At 44.7% G+C, this 18,434-nt stretch overlaps 1 protein-coding gene across 4 annotated transcripts in view; it reads right to left on the reverse strand.

Annotated features, from left to right (window-relative positions):
- The window catches only part of HTR4 (5-hydroxytryptamine receptor 4), a 140,664-nt gene that overhangs the window by 57,146 nt on the left and 65,084 nt on the right, over positions 1 to 18,434 (reverse strand). For all 4 annotated transcript variants that reach the window (XR_010374217.1, XM_064459001.1, XM_064459003.1 and 1 more), the window contains 2 exons: positions 3,608 to 3,761; positions 1,032 to 1,600 (listed from right to left, as the gene is read on the reverse strand). Coding sequence is in view for 3 of the 4 variants with exons in the window: in XM_064459001.1 (XP_064315071.1) it covers positions 1,032 to 1,600; positions 3,608 to 3,761 (723 nt within the window). In the remaining variant the exon portion in view is untranslated. The remainder of the gene's footprint in view (positions 1 to 1,031; positions 1,601 to 3,607; positions 3,762 to 18,434) is intronic.

Below are 18,434 nucleotides of genomic sequence, written 5' to 3' on the forward strand. Positions count from 1 at the left end.
TAAGCTCTGAACACAAATATGGTTACAAAGTCCTCATCTGCATGTGAAGAGCCAGGAATCCATCTACCAAAAGAACCGAATCTCCTTTAGACAGTTGCATAGAAACATCTATGTTTTTTTTCAGAGATTGTGGTTTGTTCTGATATTACAGGAGATAATTGTTCTTCCTGCCTTTCTCCTGTGCTTGCCTCCCGCCTCTCTGTTCAATGAGGAGAAGATAACAGAGTGTGCCTCATACCACAGAGCCCTCCAAACCCCTCTGTACCCCCACAGTGCGCAGCCCACACACTCTCTCTTGCAGTGAACACATTGTGGTACTCAGTGAAGGATGGGGTGTGTGAGGTGTGGGGTTCAAATTCACTGGAACCCCAAAATGCCAACCAGCAGGGCTCTGTCCTGTAGCCTGTGTAAGGCATGCTCAGCTCCCAGGGCTCCTGCAGAGCTGGGTGCTGGTGCCTTGCACAGGGGCAGGCTTTGTCTGGGTTATAGTAAAAGGCAGACACCCCAGCATTGTCTGAGCTGCTAAAACACAATGGCAAGTATCCCCTCTCCCAGAGAGCTACTGAGGTGCCCCAGCAGGGTTAAGGTGTTTCATTAGTTCAGAAGATGCAGCAGCGGCTAGTGGGGATACAAAGGCAGAACCTGAGAAGGGGCAGCGGGGTCATGATCCCTTTGCTAAAGATGACTGAGTAGGCAGCCTCCCTCAAGGTGCTCCCCATGGACTCAAGTTGTTCCCCTCAGACCAAACAGCAGGGCCTGCCAAAATGCATACATGACTTCTGCTATCTCCCAGCTCTTTCCTGAACACATTTCTGGAGAAACTGTGCTTGCCAACACTTATCTGTTACCTACAAACCCAGTTTTTTTGAGCACCCCAAGGATTTATGGACACTTTTCTTGCCCCTCCCTTTTTAAACAGTTAATCCATCAGATATTTCAAATTCAAAGTGAAACCAATCCTTTAAGAAAACTCTGGAGAAGAACTCTTTCTAGTGACCCCAGGCATTTTGCAGTATCCAAGAAACACTCACCTTAGTACATGAGTTGATCCATTTATTGTGGTGGTGGAACAGGGGACAGTCTGCCCCAAGATGGAAGGCCTTCGGTATCGTTCATCACCACAGCACAGGATGATGAGGAAGGCACGTCTGAAAGACTTGTTCAAGAAGGCGTAGAGGAAAGGGTTCAACCCTGAATTGATGTAGCCCAACCACAGGAAAGCCGTCCACAGCTTGCCCGGCACTGTGTAGTTTACGAAAGGGTCCACTATGTTTGTGATAAAGAAGGGGGCCCAGCACAGGCAGAAGCACCCCATGATGATGCACAGGGTCTTGGCAGCTTTGGTCTCAGTCTTCATGCGGTGCGTGCTGTGCTGGTCTGGGTGGTGCTGCCGGCCGTCGGTGGGGGCCCCCGCGCGCTGCAGCACCCGGATCTGGCGGGCGTGCTCCCTGGCCGTGACATAGATGCGGTAGTAGGCCAGCACCATCAGGAAGAAGGGAATGTAGAAGGCCACCACAGAGCAGGTAATGGCATATGGCTTGTTGACCATAAATATGCAGTAAGTGGAGTTGGAAGCCTTGTTGAACTGCCTTTGCTGAATCTGGGCAGGGGGAGGAAGGACAAGGGCAAAGGAGGAAAGAAGTTCAGCACCGCTCCTCTGATACCAGCAGTCTTGTTTGCCAGGACACCTCACTACCACCTTCCAATTCTCTCTCCTCCCTCCCCTCTCCCATCTGCCATATCTGCCTTATCCACTGCTGCCTCTCCTGCCTGTGCTCACACCATGTGCTCTCTGGCCCTCCTGGTCCCCAGGTATGCAGGACCAGCCTGTGTTGCAGCTCCGGCACCCTAGACCATGCTTCAACCCGGCCAGTAAAAATTAGCCCAAATCCCCAGTTCAGACACAGTGAGGGGGAATAACTTCACTTTGTGCCATGCTTTTTGAGGTGCTTGCTGCTCTGTTCATCAGGGCGTGGTTTTAGACCAAGGACACACAAGTTTCACCCTGCTTAGCCCCACAGGGCTATTAGAGAAGGACCAGATGGACAGGGAAGGGACTGGGCTGCAGCATCTGGGGGCAGCTCCAGGTCGGGGTGACACTGAGCTTCCCAGGCACAGGGGGTGTGGGCAGCAACCTGGGCAGGAGAAGTCTGCAGGTTGACTCTGTAGGCTGAGATCTGGTCAATGACTTGTGACAGAAACAGAGACAACAGAGGAAGAAAGAGATCTTGCATGTGATTTTTGGGGAGCAGAGGGCATAACTGGGACAGACAAGATTTCTCTGAGGTTATTCTTGCTACAAAACAATGTCACTGCAGCTTAATCAGGCCCATAATTTCTGGTGTTTATTCCAACAAGAGAATACCCTGTCTCCTATCTGAAACTATAATATTAAAATTATTTAGTAAATTATTTATTTAAATTGATTAATTTACATTTTTAACTTAAATAATTTATGTAATTATTTATAAATTGGGCAAGTAAGGAAGTTTACCTCTAAAATAAAATATGAAGCATTTTCACTAGGTGGTGGTTGAACCTTGCACTACCTCTCAGCATGTAGTTACTGAAACCTGCATGGCGAACACCAGCAAGTTACAAGGAAGGGCAGGGCTTGCACCGGTGTTTAGAAAGTCTAGTACAGACAGGTGGGTGTCGAGTCTTTTCTGAAAAGGTGGGGGCAAAAAATTAGTGGCAAAAATCAGATACCTGATGTGGTTTGTTAAATAAACAAAATGCACCTCCCTTTTCTACCAGCTCCGTGTTCTAAAGGTGCTTGCCTGGAAGCAATTTTGGCTTTATTGTCTTGTCTAGAGGCTCGGCAGCTTGCACCTGTTATTCTCCGTGAGCCAAAAAGTATTTGTATCTCCTTGACTGAGACTTGGCATAGAAGATGCCACATGACTTTAAACAAACTCTTCTAAATAAGGTGTTTTCACAGTTTGCCATCTTTTAGTTTTTGCACCTCCATATAGGAAGGAGAGCAGATCTGCAGCTTTTAACTCCTTGCCCTGCAAACGGGATCCTGCAAGTGAAGCGAGACAGTGGCAGGGAAAACTGACTCCTGCTGCAATGACTTGCATGGGGGAACTTCATTTTCTCCCTCACCTTCAAGGCTCACACCAAGACATAGGTTATTGATGGGACTGGCCCAAAGCGCTATCCCTTCTGGGAAAGTCTGGGTTTCCTGGCTCTCCAAACATCACTAGTACAGCAAGGAAGGACCCTCAGGCTCAGCTGGCAGTGGCCAGCACTCCCCAAGATCTGCAGAGGCCAAGGGGATCTGAGGGCTCCCGAGGTGCCTGTCAGGAGCCAGGTGGGGCCTGGCATGTTTTCAAAGGACTATTCACTGAACTGACAGGTAGACACAGGTAAAAATCCTCTCCCAGAGCCACCACTGTCTTTGAAACAGTCCTTCCAGGACTGAGTAATCTCAAACCCCCTTAAAGACACCTTCCACAAATTCAGCAGCCCCTGTGCATCGATAACAAGAAGTTTCCCCTTCAGTCTCTCTTGCCTTCTTTTCTCTGAATATTGCTTTTTAAAGGAGAATATACAGCACCAAATATATTTGATACCAGGTTGGTGTACCTCCTTAGCTACTCACCAGATCAATAATGCCAATGCTATTCCAGCCTTGCATGATAGGGAGGAAAGAAATAAATGTCGGGATTACCCAGCACCCTCCAAGCATTACAGTGATGCGCAACGGAGTCATCTTGTTCCTGTAAACCAGAGGCTGGCAGCAGATAGCATAATACCTGCAAGGAGAAAAGTGAGAACAACTGTCATCAGAGGAGACTTCCAGGTCTTCAAAACCTAAAACTATGAAGCATTTTCTCCAGCTTGTTTCTCCTGCCTTTCAAAAAAGAGAAAAGAATGAGTCTATAGCCTATGTCTATTGCCTGCCTCTCACACAAGGAGCACAGGATATTTCCACAGCATGAGTAAATAAGGTTTCACAGTGCCTTGCAGGGGAAAGCTGGCATTTTCTGTCTTCTGGCTAGGCAAAATGAGGCACAGATTAATGCTGTGGTTTGTCTGAGGTCACAGAGCAAGGGACTGACTTCATATTCAGCTCTCCTCACCCTCTGCACTTAGTCAGAAAGCTGTCTGCACCTTCCTTAGTACGATGAATGAGTCCACCTTCCTTCCATAACTGAGTAAATGTTGGGGGTTTCCTAACTGCAATGGACATTTATTTTGACAAGTCTGCAAAAGCTGTTATTGCAAATTAACAAAGTGTTTCAAAGCTGTGAAAATGTCAGTAAAATGAAGTGTGTTTTTCCATAACCAAGCTCCCTTCCTACCTCACAGGAATCAGCCTCTTGTCTGGCTGGGCTTTATCCTTCTGCCACGTGGACAGGGCAAACATCTGCATGGGGTTTCTAGTCTTTTCAGCGTCAAGGGGACGTGCCCTCTGCTCTCCTTTCTCCTCCTGATTCATCCAACAAATTCATAGTACAACAGGTCCCTGCTCCTCAAATAACAACTAGCTATGAACGAAAAATGTCTCCTCAAAGAGATAAAAAATCAGCTCTTCTGTCTGTTTGGTCCCTGTGCTACCCACGTGCTCGCAGATTTCTGCATCAGGAAGGTGTATCGAACCTAAAACTGGAAATCTCTTTCCTCTGAAATTAACATAGGCCCACAGGCACAGCAGATCATCAACCACAGATTTTTGGTGGCACTGACCTGACAGTCTGCCTCAGGTTCCCAGTGAAATGTTTTTGATCTTTAGAGTTTTGGATTTCAGCACATGTTGTGGCGACAGGCCAGTACTGATGTCCCCGCTGCTGCGACAGGGAACTGGGGTCCAGAGACACAAGAGGTGCTCATAAATTCTCAGCTTTTCTAAATAATGAAATATATCCTTCATCTATGTGTCTGATGAATATATTTTCTTAGTGAATTAATAATGATTATCTAGTAAATGTAGTTTCCAGATTTGGTAAGCACAGAAATTATGCAATATGGTGCCCCATAGGATACGAGCACTGCATTGAAGAAGTGGCCATGCTTTCAAAAACTATTTGTAAAGGGAAAGAATGACCTCTCTCAGAGATTTTTTTGAGTCAAGCCTCACATCCAGGCCTCATTGATGAATGCCTATAAAAGTTGATTTTATGACGTCAGCAGAACCATGAATTAGGGACATTACATTAGCAAACACACACTAAAGCTGGACCACTAACCCGAGATACCTACTGCACATTATAATAAGACATATGTGAATGCATGCATACACACAGTTCATGTGTGTGTATTAGACAGATGTCCTGGAGGTCCACAATTTATTTCATCAAGATATGAGTGGGAACCAAATGTTTTGTGCTAAACAGGCACAAAAATCTAAGAGTTTCCATGTTTTCTTAACTCTTTTCTTTTTAAAGTTATGTGGAGTCAACTGAATTGCTTTATTTTGATAAAATCAGATTATATATTCCACACAAAGGGTTGAAATAATTTCAAAGTGTCAAAAGAAAACATTTTTTAAAAGTCTCTTTGAAACAAGATTCAAAATGTCACAGGGGAAAAATGTTGAAACAAGCATTCAACTATTTCAATTTGATCATTTCTACATTCTCTTCCGGCTTTGTGTGTGCATGAAAATCAGCCTGTTCCTCTGAAAAGTTTCACTTTCAAAGAAATGGCATATTTGACAGTAGCTGTTCTTATAGAGCATTGGGTGAACTGTTCCTCCCGTGGAGCTCATGCTAACAGCTAACGCTAACACGGGCAGTCAGTGGGTCTCACTCCTGCCACCACTAACACAGCCCTCACGTCTCTCCCACGACGGAGAAGTTGACTATGAACAGGAACAGGATTTCCTCGGTTTTGGAGCTTGCCTTCACTGGATCATGAGTTGAACAAGTGAGGGTATCCAGCCTCGGAGATAGGCAAAACTCAACTGGTAAGGCCCTGAGTGACCTAACTAAAGGACGATAGCTTTAAGTTTGAGTTTGGCCCTGCTGTCAGAGGAGGGCTGGGTCAGACACCTCCAGAGGTCCTTTCCAACCTACAATTTTCTGAGTCTATCAGACAATGAGGGCCATCATGGTCAGATTTCAAAATATTAATGATTTCAGAGGATAGAATAAGTATTTGCTTTGTTCCTGGGATAACTGCCCTCCTTGTGACAGCCACAACTGTTGAATAACCTTGTCCTGTGTTGTGAGAGTTCATTGCATTTGGATTTCCCCCTGCTTTCCAGATTTCATTCCCCCAGGAAATAAACTGACCTTTGAATTCAAACAGGTATTTTCAGTAATGTTTTTGATTGCTTATTAGGATAGATGGTGTTTCTCCTGGCATTATGTGCAACTGCTTTTCTGATTCTAAACACAAGAGAGATGTATCTGGCATATTTAGTTGTTTACTATCCGAGAGACACCTGCTGGAAAGAGCTACCCAGCGCTGGACAGCAAAGGATTCCTGTGACGCACCTGATGGTAAGCTACTGCAAGTCACAAGAGACTACATTTATTTGCAGAAAAGGCAAAAGAAATTCAATAAATAAATGGAAGACAACAGCCAAGACACACCAGGTACCATTTCACAAGTTGAATAAGCAAACAGGAAAGGGAAACCATGATACATTGCTAATTACCTACAGCAGGAAAACAATTCTTCCAAGCAGTTTGAGTTATTACATTTCTGTACTTCTATCTATCTCTGCTGCAGCTGACAGCATTACACTGACTTGTACATGCTATTAAAGGCCATTACAGTAAAAATTATGCCTGTAAAAATGACATCTTAAGCTCTCATATTTCTTCCCTCCTAGTGATTCAGCAGCAATTTTCCTCCACTTACATGTCAAAAGATTATATTTTTTTTTTTTTTGCTAACTGCTGTTACTGCGACTTCCCTTGTGCTCAGAAAGTCGAGCTGGGTTCCTCCTGCCCTACACTGTTATCAGTAACAACGTTCCGCGATCAGAGTGAGGGTGACAATTTTGCTGATGGTGAGGGAGGTAGAGAAGCACATCGTCCACTTTTCCATAGCTCGGCAGGATTTCCATTCAATGGCCCAGAGAGTCAGATAATAGAAATCTGTGTATGTTAACAGAAGTCACTGAAGTCACATCAGTTCTTGCAGTAGCTAGTGATTTGATGTATGTGATGGTTTGGGCATTTAAGCAGCTATTTAGTCACTGAGAGAAAAGTAATTATATCCCCAAGATTATCAATAGTTTTAGTCAAAAGCTTAAATAAAGACATTTTCTTATCCTACATTTCTGCTTCCTTTCAAGCTAGAACTGTTTTTCTTGTGCTCATAAAGAATATCTATTATGTACTGGTATGACAGTGTGATGGATGAATACAAAATGTAATACATACACATGATTAATACCATGTCCAAGTTTAATTAAACATTAAATTCTTACTATTATCAGCCAAGACCCATGTTTCTGTAGTTCCTTGAAAATGTTAACGTCCCCGTTACCTACAGCAGAGCAGATGGTGTGAAACACATCCTCTCCTCAAGCTCTGTTATGACATTCTTTGCTGAAGGGGAAAGACAAGAATCCCTTCTTGGAGCTGTAGATCTTCCAAGTAGCTCCATAAAGCAAAGGGTATTATTACACTTTTCCTTTCCCATATCAGACATTTGCTACATGAATGAATCAAGTGCTCACATTTTATAGATGGATGAAAAGAACAAATCCCTAGCTCTCATGGCCACTGCAGATATGTCTGGCTACTGAGGATTTGTGACCTGCCCAGTGTCACCTGGGAGCTCTGAGAAACATTGCAGTGGCCACACTCTGTCTTGAGGAACATGAACATGATGCTCCCTGGTCTTCCCATAGAAGTTCCAGTGACATGGATATTGGAGGGACCGATTAGTGCCAAGCGGATCAATTCCCAGAAGTGGATCTCGTGTGTTATGAACACCCTCCCCACATCTCCGAGGGGATGCAGTTGCACCTCTATTATGTTCACAAAAGCTATAAAAAACACTCAAGGTTCAGTGACTCAGTGCCAAATCTGTGGGAAATTTTTCCTCCATATTCTACATCCACCACCAGCAGGAGCTACCACAGTAACATGCAGGAGCCTCCTACACAGTGTCCACAAGCTGAAAGAGCAAAATGTTTTATCCTTTCCCAACAGGACTTGAGCTTTGCCTGCCGGCGAGCTTCTCTTTACAGTCAGTGCTACATGTAAAACCAGAAAGCAGATATAAATGCCTGATGAACCGTACATCAGCAACACGTTTGTACCCAACAGCCTTCAGCACTTTGGGCAGAGAAGACATAATATCACATTCCTCAGCAGCAGGATCATGGACAGCTTGCCTAAAGTTAAACTTGGGTATATGTGAAGACAAGAGATGGCAGTAAGAGGGAAACTGTGAAGCCAAAGAGAAAATAGACAGAAAATGAACCTCAGTTATATTCTTGCTTCATATGACTGAATGCTGAATCTGCTGTGCTGGTCCAAGGCTTTTGTGGAAATTTAAGTGTTGTAAATCATGGATGTCTGCTGCTGCCATTTTGGCTGGATGAAAAACCGAACGCATATGTGCACACACATGTGTGCACACTCCTTGTATCATACACTGCCTTTCCTCCAGGAAAAAACCCAATTCTTGAAAAGCACATAAACTTTTCAGTGATGACACCTGTAGTGTCATCACTGAAAAGCTACAAGTTTGTAGCTTCTAAGTTCTTGGGGATGAGAAAGAGAAGTGGAGGGACTGAGAAACAACATTGCATTTCAACACACCGGTGACCACGATCTGACAGCAACATAATTTAGCTGTGGTCCATGGCACGGACAGCTATTTGTGGTAGTGACTACCTGCATATTCACCAAGCACCAACATGATGAGACTCCAGTTGTGACCAGGATCTGTGGTCAAGACTGAAATCAAGGGTCCAAGAACCCAGATAACCAGCTGGGCCAGTAACGTTAACATACACTAGCTTCTCTGGTTAAAGAGAAGCAAGCAGTGATACAGCAGCCAGCACATCTGGCCACCATTCAACCGGGACATCCAAGCGCCTCCTCAAGCCCAAGTTGGTGTAAAAGCTACCCTGGGCACATCTCCAGGATCTAAAAAAAGAGCAGTCCTGGAGCCCGCAGCTCCTGCCTCAGGATCGGTGATCCTCTAACCACACCACCGCTCTCTCCTTGCCTTCTGGGCATTACAGAAATATAATGTAGATGTATTAGATAATTCCTTGCTCTTGGAGAAAAACTGAAGCATCCCCCTGGTTTGCAATACAATTTTATCTGAGCCATGGGTATGTAGACACTACCCTGAAGGAAGATCCTTACATATCACAGACAGACAAATACACACCCACCCTTACTAAACAGTCTGGTTCTGTGGGTGGCCCACATTTAAAACCATTTGGTGTCATGTGCATGTATAAAATCACATACATACCATATGTTTTATCATCACTTGGGCTGAACTGAGCTGAGGAAAATTTACTCAATACTAATACTGAATAATTTTTTTACCCCCCTTAAAGAATCTCAAAAAGAGAAGACAAGAGGGTGGGAAAACTGTGGGTGCTATTAGCTCTCTCCTGAAGTTAGGGTGCAACAACCATGCCCATACAGGCTCTAAGCCTGTGTGTGTCTGCTGAACCGTGCCTTAAACACCAAAGTGGGAATGATTCATATCTGATTTCCTGAGGAAAGAGAGGCCAAAGAAACACAAAAGGAGAGAGCCAGACTCCAGTAGCTGCCACCACAGGGGACTCTGCTCTTAACCCAGAACTCGGGAGGAGGCTGAGCCCAGCACATGGGCTCCCAGGGGCTGCCTCCCCAGACACTGAAAATACTGCTTTCCTGCCAGGAAAACTCTGGAGGGCAACAAGGACACTTATTCAGAAGCTTCTTCTCCTTGCACAATACAAGTTACATATAAGGATTTGGCTAGTTTGGAAAATCCCCCTCTTTGTCTTTTTGGAGCTCTGTGCTGGCGCACTCCACAAAACCCCAATCTGAGTGTGGTTTTGCACGCTCCTCCTTTCCCTCAGCTAATCCAGACTGGGCCAGACTCTACCCCTGAACACTAATCAAGTGACCAGGTCTAAGGAGCCAGCATCTCAATTTATTTGTGCCTGAGTGGAACTAAAACAGCACTACTGGCTTTGCTGATATTTCAGTGAAACCAGATTCTGGCCTCCACATAACCAGATTTTTACTTTTCTTTGGAAAGAACAGCTCTTTCTCTTTTCCTTTTTCCCACTGAGCAAATAAGCTATGGTCTCTGACTGTGCCAAAAAAACCAAAGTTATGCATTGCTGGTCCAGAAAAAAAAAGTCCTAAAACAATTATAGCTAACAAAATGAAATTCTTCTTAGAAAAACAACGGCCTGCTGGTGTTGAGATAATTACACGAAGAAAAATGCTAATTGGAACTGGATAAATTTAGCTGGTAATACAAACAAGTGTATGTTGCCAAACAGAGATAGAGGACTCCTTCATGGTCCCCGTGCGGGTCAGGGTGTGTGTAGGGTTATTGGCTGCAACAGTGGCAAAATAAATTACCATATTTCTAGAGTTTTGTGAAGATTAATAAAGGACAGTGCATTCCTCAGTGCTGTGCCATGACCATCTGCTCCATTATTTCTCTTTATGCTCTCGGACCTGAATTCTGCAAATCCATGTTAGTTTTCTTGCCAAGCTGAGTGCCAACAGGGATAACTCCGCAGTCATGTGTCACGTCTTGCAGCCGTCATGGGCGGTCTCCACTTGCCCTTGCTTAGCCCTTTCCTGTGCTACCTCTCTGTTCCTGGGAGCACCTGGGAGCTGTACGAGATCAGACACTTTTCCAGCTGAAAAGGGCATGGAGGATTTATGGCCTGGTTCAAAACTATAGCTGGAATTTGTGTCGTATAATCAGGTTGCTGACTGCCTATTCATTACTTACTGATAGCTATTTAAAACCTAATGAGTCTTCCCACTAATAACCTCTCCTGGCCCCTGGCCAGCCAGCAGAAGTTTCGCAGAGCGCAGCTGGGCGCAGCTGCTTTCTCCCTGTCCTTGAGAAAGGCATCATGCTCCCGACCTCGAGCCCCACCATGGCTCAAGAATCCTTTGGCGAGCCAGTCGATCTCCCTGCGCCTCAGCTGCGTGGCTGTAACACCAAGCAGAAGAGACGAGCACGGAGAGCCATGTGATGCAGAATCCAGAAACAAGGGGCAGCAGGCAGGGTGGGCAGAGGCCCAACCACCCAAACCAGACCGCTCCTGTGCTCCCTGCACATGCTCTCCCACCCGCGCGCTCTCCCACCCCGCGCAGGGAGAGGGCTGCTTCTGCAGACAGACTGCCACGGCAGAGCACTAGGGTTTGTGAACCACTAAAACATCATCTCTCCCAAGGGACTGCTAATTTGGTGTCTGAACAGTACATTAATGTTAATTAATGTTTGTAAATGATGCAACAAGCATCTGTCACTCTGGTGCTCTGACACTCTTCGGATACATCTGCTTTGCTTTAGCCTTTATTTAGCAGTAATTATGTGGTATGTCTGAATTCCAGTAAGATTAGCAGAGAATATACAAACACAGAGTTAGGTCTGTTTTGCTGCATGTTACACAGCAAATCTGCGAATGTTTTGAACATGCCAGGCAAACGGTGTACCTAGTGCCCAGCAGAGAAGTAGACTTGGAAATCTTCACAGGCTGGGATGCAGCCAGGAGAGCTGGAGGATGTGGAGAGAGGGTGCAGGATGCTCTGGCTGCAGGAAGAGCAGAGGTGCCAGATGTGCATCTAAGCCCAAGAATACAGACATTTAGGACCTGTTTGCTTCTCTGTTGGTTTTTTTCCCACCAAGACTTTGAGAAGTAATTGTATTGCAAATTGTACTGCAAATATTGGAGAAGAAAATTGCCTTTGCTGACAGGTTAACTGTATTTGGAGTCTCTATCATAGCTGCTTGGCCCATGTATATGCAGTGCAATTAGTTTTATTGCACAGGCACAAAGAATGGATAGATATGCATAAAACACGCAATAAATAAATAATTCAAGGATAAATCTTTCTTTTATATTAGAATACCAAAGAGATGATGAAAAAGCTTAACCCAGTGATAGCAAAATTTAGATTCAGTGAGCACTGAGGTACTTCTGATACCTTGGAAAAACACTTTTTCAGATAAGACTGAGAGTGTCTCTAAGTCTCTGCAGTACTTTGCTCCCTGAGTCTGACCAGTAAGATCAGTTTATCCTGTGGCGATTTCTCCAGATTTTCTCAAATGCCTTTAAGAATTAAAGTCTGAATAACTTTTTTTTGTCTTCGCCCAGAGTCAGTAATGGAACTAGACACAAGATATTATCAGATAAAAGTCTTTTAAAGCAACACTTTCTGAGAATGCTGAAGAGAATGACTTTCCAAATTGAGTCCTGAGGATTAGATTAACCACCCAGTTTCTTTTAAAAAAAAAACCCACAGTTGTATGCCCCCAAATAAAACAGGAGGCAGGAAATATATGAATCACAGAAAAAACACTAACTAGAAAAAGCATACTCCTGTAAAGTCTGAATGAACAGAAGGGCAACAGCTAGCAAAAACTAAATAAAACCCTGTGAAGGAAGCAGCGCTGTCAGTGCTCTTCCAACCCAGCTGCCAGGACGAGTGAAGCACTGGTGATGGAGAACATCCCCACGATGGGCCAAGCCATGCTTCCCTGCCCAGAAACCCAGGCATTCATCTGCCTGCTCTGGTCTTTGCAGGGCCGTCCACCACTGTCTCCTCATCTAGTCTGTCCTCTTAACACTGTTTTGGAGTCAGTTCTCACTGCAGAAAAAAAACCAATCCCCAAACAACTGAAAACTGTCACAGAAGTTCAAGCTTCTGCCAGCCACCTTTAAAGCCTAGGTGTGAGGCTTTGCAGACAAGAGGGGAAAAGAAAGACATGTTGCTGTCATTCATATCAGAGTGAGTATTTTGAGCTGATCTGAAAGTTGCCTAGAGATGACTGCAGAATTCTACCAAAAAAACCTGTTTGGAAGTCTTTTCAAAACTCAGCTAATGTTTGCATAGGACCAAACATGCTTTGAAAGCCTGTAGTCCAAGTTCCAAAAGGAAAATTCGATGCAGCAGTGGAAATTAGGAGGCTTTGTTAGCCTGTGAAATCCTTGCTGTGAACGTGCTGGGTACACCGCTCATTTGGGTTAGAGGATGGTTACTCTACCAAGTCATTAATCTCTATTAGCCTGTGCTGTCAGGTACTCATATTTTAACTAATATGTAGCAGGAACAGCACAACTTTTTGAGTTCAGTGTGCAAAAAGAAGAGGATTTTTAAAGTTGGCAAAGTGCTCAAGGAATTTAGAAGTGGAATTTAGAAAATTTTTGTACTCTATCCAATAAATCCATGCAATGTGACTGAAGTCTGGACTTCTTCCCCTTTTCAACTCCAGCACAGGTGTGAAGTGAGGTTGAAATTTTCTCCTTGCCCTTCTCAGGATGATCACAGACTGAAACACACCTGGAAGTGATGCTCCCAGGACAGTCACAGCAAGGGGCTGGCACATCGGGAAGGAGAAAAAGGCAGATTTAAAAGGTGGGGTTTAGCCTTCTTTTGGTACAGAAAATTCTGTATCCACCACTCCACCCAAACTGTGTTGAAAATCCCTGTTGTCCTCCTTGCTGAGGAAGTTGGGAACTGCAGCCAACTTTGTGGCAGCAAAAGTGAATTAATCTCTGTGAAAAGGACAAAGGAGTGAAGTGGGACTGTCACTAGCACCGGGTGACCTGCAGCAGGACATGTCACAAGTGTAATGTCCCCCACAATGCAGGAAGGAAGAGGCCATGGCACATCCGTAGAGATGTGGTAAGGGCAAAAATCAAAATGTCTACATCCTCCCCAAAACTTCTGGTGGTCTTCTCCCACCCAAATGCTTCCTCCAAGAGACGGAGGGAAAGACCTCATGTGTCATTTCAGTCTGAAAATGGTTTATTAAACAGGCCCAATAGGAAACAAATTTAATGTACTTGGTCTTTGTTAATGTTTAGACCTGACAGTGTTGACAGGTAAGGAGTATTGGGTTTGGGATCTGCAGGCATCAGGGTCTGCTGCTTGTGTGGTGGAAAGCAATTCTTTTATACAACATTTTTCCTGATTTATCTAATCAGGCAGCCAGACCATGCCAGTGAGCAAGCACTGCAAGAAATGTAAAATAATATATACAGTAGTAATTCCGGAAGAAAGAAAGTCTTTTTAATAGACTATTTGGGACATGAAAGAGCTCATGAATTAGCACAGAAATTCCTGGTCAGGTTAGGACTGTTTCTGTGCTCAAGGATGATGTCCAGGTGGATGTTAAACAACTTCAGCAATGGCTACAGTGCCCTACTGGTGTCCTACTAAGCTGTATTTTGAAAATCACGTTAGTCAGTCAGTCAATCAATCAGAGGAAGAAATACAGCTTTAAGAAAGGAAGATGACTAGGGACTGACCCACCTCCATAATATTTTCATTTACAGCAGTACAAGAGAGCTAGTCTGGTGCTACAGCAGGCACCTTGGTCTGTCTCAAGCACCACGGTGAGTAGTCTGAACTTGATCTTTGGTCCTGGGAGCACCCAGAAGCCCATAGACTTGGGACTCAATCAGATTCATAGTGAAATGTCTGACCAAACAGGAAGTGATGAAAGCCACACAGCTGACTTGGGATTCTCCTCTTCACATCTTGGGTTTTCTCTTCCAGCTGACACTCACTGTCAGCAAACACAGACATAATTGTGCCTTCTTGTACTGGGAGAAGAAATATACCTTTTGAAACATCTGAGATGAAATCCTGGCTTTCTTCATGTCAGTGGCAAAGCTCCTAATGACGGGCCATGGAGTCAAAACAGCATCCGAGATGAACTTCTACAGCAAGACTGAATGGCTAGGAAAACTATATATGCCCTATAGAGATTAGATGATAGAGAAAAGTTTCTATGGCAAATTCAAGAGCCTTTGGAGGGGAGCAGCCTGTCTCAGGGAAGTTGCTGTTAGTGCTCTGCTAATGGTGTTGTGTGTGGTGGTCATTGCTCTAACAAGCACTCAATAGAGCCACTCTGAAAAGAGAAACAAGAACAACACAGTACTAGAGAATTACATAAAATTTAGATCAGGTCTGCAGCTAGTCTGCAGAGGCAGCATTCTTCAGCATGAAAGCACCAAGCAAATGATAAAGCTGTGGTAATTATCCGTGTCAGGCTGGAGAACCTTTTCTCTTCCCCTTGCTCTGCCTGAGAGCAAAGAACAGCACATGTATGGAAATCACATGCAAGCCTCATGTACATTCACATGCAAAAGAGAAAGAGTATTTGTGTGTCCTGAAATAATTCCCTGACATCTGGCAATTTCAGGTTTGTCAGCTGTCAAAAAAAATCCTGCTGTGTTTCTGTATCCCAGACTGTGCAGCTTTTCTACCTCACCCCTGAACTTGCAGAGGTTTTCAGCACACGCATCACTCAGTAATGAATTCACCAAGTGTGTGTGTGTGTGTGTGTGTGTGTCTACTTTTCCTCTACTTCAAGAATTTTTTCTAAACCTGAAGAAACAGGAAGAATGTTTCTGGACAAGCAACAGGTTCAAATACACACTCAGTAGCAGCAGTCTTTAAAAGCAGGATCATTTTCTCACAGAAGGCCGAGCCACTTAAATGGACTGATGCTAATACAGGGCTCATTCAAGCACAGTGTCCATCACCCTCAGACCCAGTACAGGGGATGCTGCGCCTTCCCAAAGCCTTCTCCGAACACACATGGAACAAGCTTAGAGAATTAGCCTCCTCCAAAACACGGCTACAGCTCCTGCTTTCTTTCAAGACAGACGTTCTCTTCTGTGTAGTATTCTAGTGATTAAAGCATTGGCTTGGGACAGGGGGATGGAGTGGGGGTCCCAGGCTCAGCTCCCTGTTTCCCTCTGTCCACAACAAGGGGAAGCATCTATGTGTTACTGTCAGCAGCGATGCTCACCCTTTGCTATGGCAGCTCTGCATCTGGCAGAGAAAATTCAAGACTCCCTGGGTCAGAGGATAAAAGAGCATAGAAGGAAGAGCAGAGCTGTAGTCCTCTCCAGGTGTTCACACTCTGCTCCGAATGTTTCATTTAGTACAGAATAATCTAATCCATCTTAACTTAGGGGTTCTTTTTCTTTGTGGGATTTTTTTTCCCCATTTGCAGTTCCTCCTACTGAGCTGGGTGTTTGCAAACTCTACCTCAGACCTGTTTACATAAAGAAAATCTTCCTGTACAAAACTGCAATTTCTGTTCTGTATCCCTAAAAAATTAACTCTAAGCCATGCATTTTGACAGCCACAGTCCCAAGGCTGCCTCCAAGCCCCTCGCCACCCAGAGGTGAGGCTGTCCCAGGAGCATGGGAGCTGATAGGGACAGACAGCAGGACCAAGAGCTCATGACATGGCAAAGGGTGGCACAGGCAGGAGAACAGTGGGAGTTTCCCTTCTGTGCACCCCACATAGGTGTTCCCCCTCCTGTGCAGGTGTCAGAGACCATGGGGTGAAGGGGAGGGGAAAAAACAATATTTTTCTTTCCTGTCCCCTTCTCTACATGACCCCCTCCATTTAATTAGAGCCTGGAGAATCAAACCCCAACATTTTATATACCAAGGACACATCCAGAGCTCAGTGCCTAACATCTGCTTTACTGGTAATTGGCTCTAAGTGGCAATTTGTCAATATTTTTAAGATAATGAGCTTCCTATTTGTGTTCCAGCCATCTAAACTTCCAGATAAGGAAATGTGCTGTTGCTGTTCCACGTCAGCTTTTCTCTGGATACAATACTGCATGCGCTGGCCCCTCTCTCCCACAAAAAAAGAGTGCTGCCCATCAATGGAGAAGTTAATCAAGTGTGTTTTGAAGTCTGGCTGGGTACAGACTCTTTGGATGAAAGATGCTATTTAAATATCAATTGTCATGATGATGAGAATTATTATAGTTATTCTGGCCATATTAATAATACTAAGTAATAGTATTTTTAAATACTCTGTGCTGGGTCCAGTCCTGTTCAACATATTCATCAGTGACCTGGATGAAGGGATAGAGTGTAACCTCAGCAAGTTCACTGATGATACCAAGCTGGGAGGAGTGGCTGATACACCAGAAGGCTGTGCTGCCATCCAGTGAGACCTGGACAGGGTGGAGAGCTGGGCCGAGGGGAACCTGATGAAATTCAACAAGAGCAAGTGCAAGGTCCTGCACCTGGGGCAGAACAACCCCATGCACCAGTACAGGTTGGGGTGACCTGCTGGAACGCAGCTCTGCTGAGAAGGAGCTGGGAGCGCTGGTGGACAACAGGTTGGCCATTGAGCCAGCACTGTGCCCTTGTGGCCAAGAAGGCCAACGGTATCCTGGGCTGCATTACAAGGAATGTGGCCAGCAGGTAAAGAGAGGTTATCCTCCCTCTCTACTCTGCCCTAGTGAGACCACATTTGGAGTGCTGTGACCTGTTCTGGGTCCCCCAGTTTAAGGACAGGGAACTGCTTGAGCCAGTCCAGTGGAGAGCTGCCGAGATGATCAGGGGACCGGAGCATTTTCCTTATGAGAAAAGGCTGAGACACCTGGGTTTGTTCAGCCTGGAGAAGAGAAGACTGAGGGGGGATCTCATCAAGACCTATAAATATCTAAAGGGCAGGTGTCAGGACGATGGGACTGGGCTCTTTTCAGTGGTGCCCAATGACAGGACAAGGGGCAATGGGCACAAGTTGGAACACAGGAAGTTCCATCTAAACATGAGAAAAAACTTCTTTCCTGTGAGGGTGACAGAGCAGTGGCACAGGCTGCCCAGGGAGACTGTGGAGTCTCCTTCCCTGGAGACATTCAAAACCCACCTGGATGTGTTCCCATGCCCCTTGCTCTAGTTGTCCCTGCTCAAGCAGGGGGGCTGGACAAGATGATCTCCAGAGGTCCCTTCCAACCCCTACCATTCTGTGATTCTGTGAAATCTCTGCACAGAACTCAAATGAAAGCTCTAAATATTGCGTATTAGAACAGCCAGTCAAAATATTTTCTCCTAAGTATTTATCCTGTGAAAAATTCTTGCTATTTTCTATGGGAAGTTCTGTCATTTATCCTGAAAAACTGCAGACAACAGTAAAACAGAATTGTTTGCCATAATTTATTTAGGATTTTTGGTTTCATTTTAATTTTGCAAGAAAAGTTTGAAAGAAAAGGAAGTTTTTAGGTTCTCCCACAAAGCCTATGTACCCTTTTATCCAGCTTTATTTGCCTCCTTGTTATCAGTCACTAGTGGAGTTGTGCAAAAGGAAGCCTTAGAAAAACAGCCCATAAAATATTTGGGGCTTTGCTCTTATTGATCTTTCTCCATTTAAGCTAGTAATATAAGCCAAAATGTGTCATTTAGTAATATTGGGTTTCATCTGCCTGTATGGCTGCTAGCAGCAGGAAGAGCAGATCTCATAGCACTTGAAAGATGCGTCAAATATGTT

The sequence above is a fragment of the Phalacrocorax carbo genome, chromosome 8 (genome assembly GCF_963921805.1).
Source record: "Phalacrocorax carbo chromosome 8, bPhaCar2.1, whole genome shotgun sequence".
Classification (NCBI taxonomy): domain Eukaryota; kingdom Metazoa; phylum Chordata; class Aves; order Suliformes; family Phalacrocoracidae; genus Phalacrocorax; species Phalacrocorax carbo.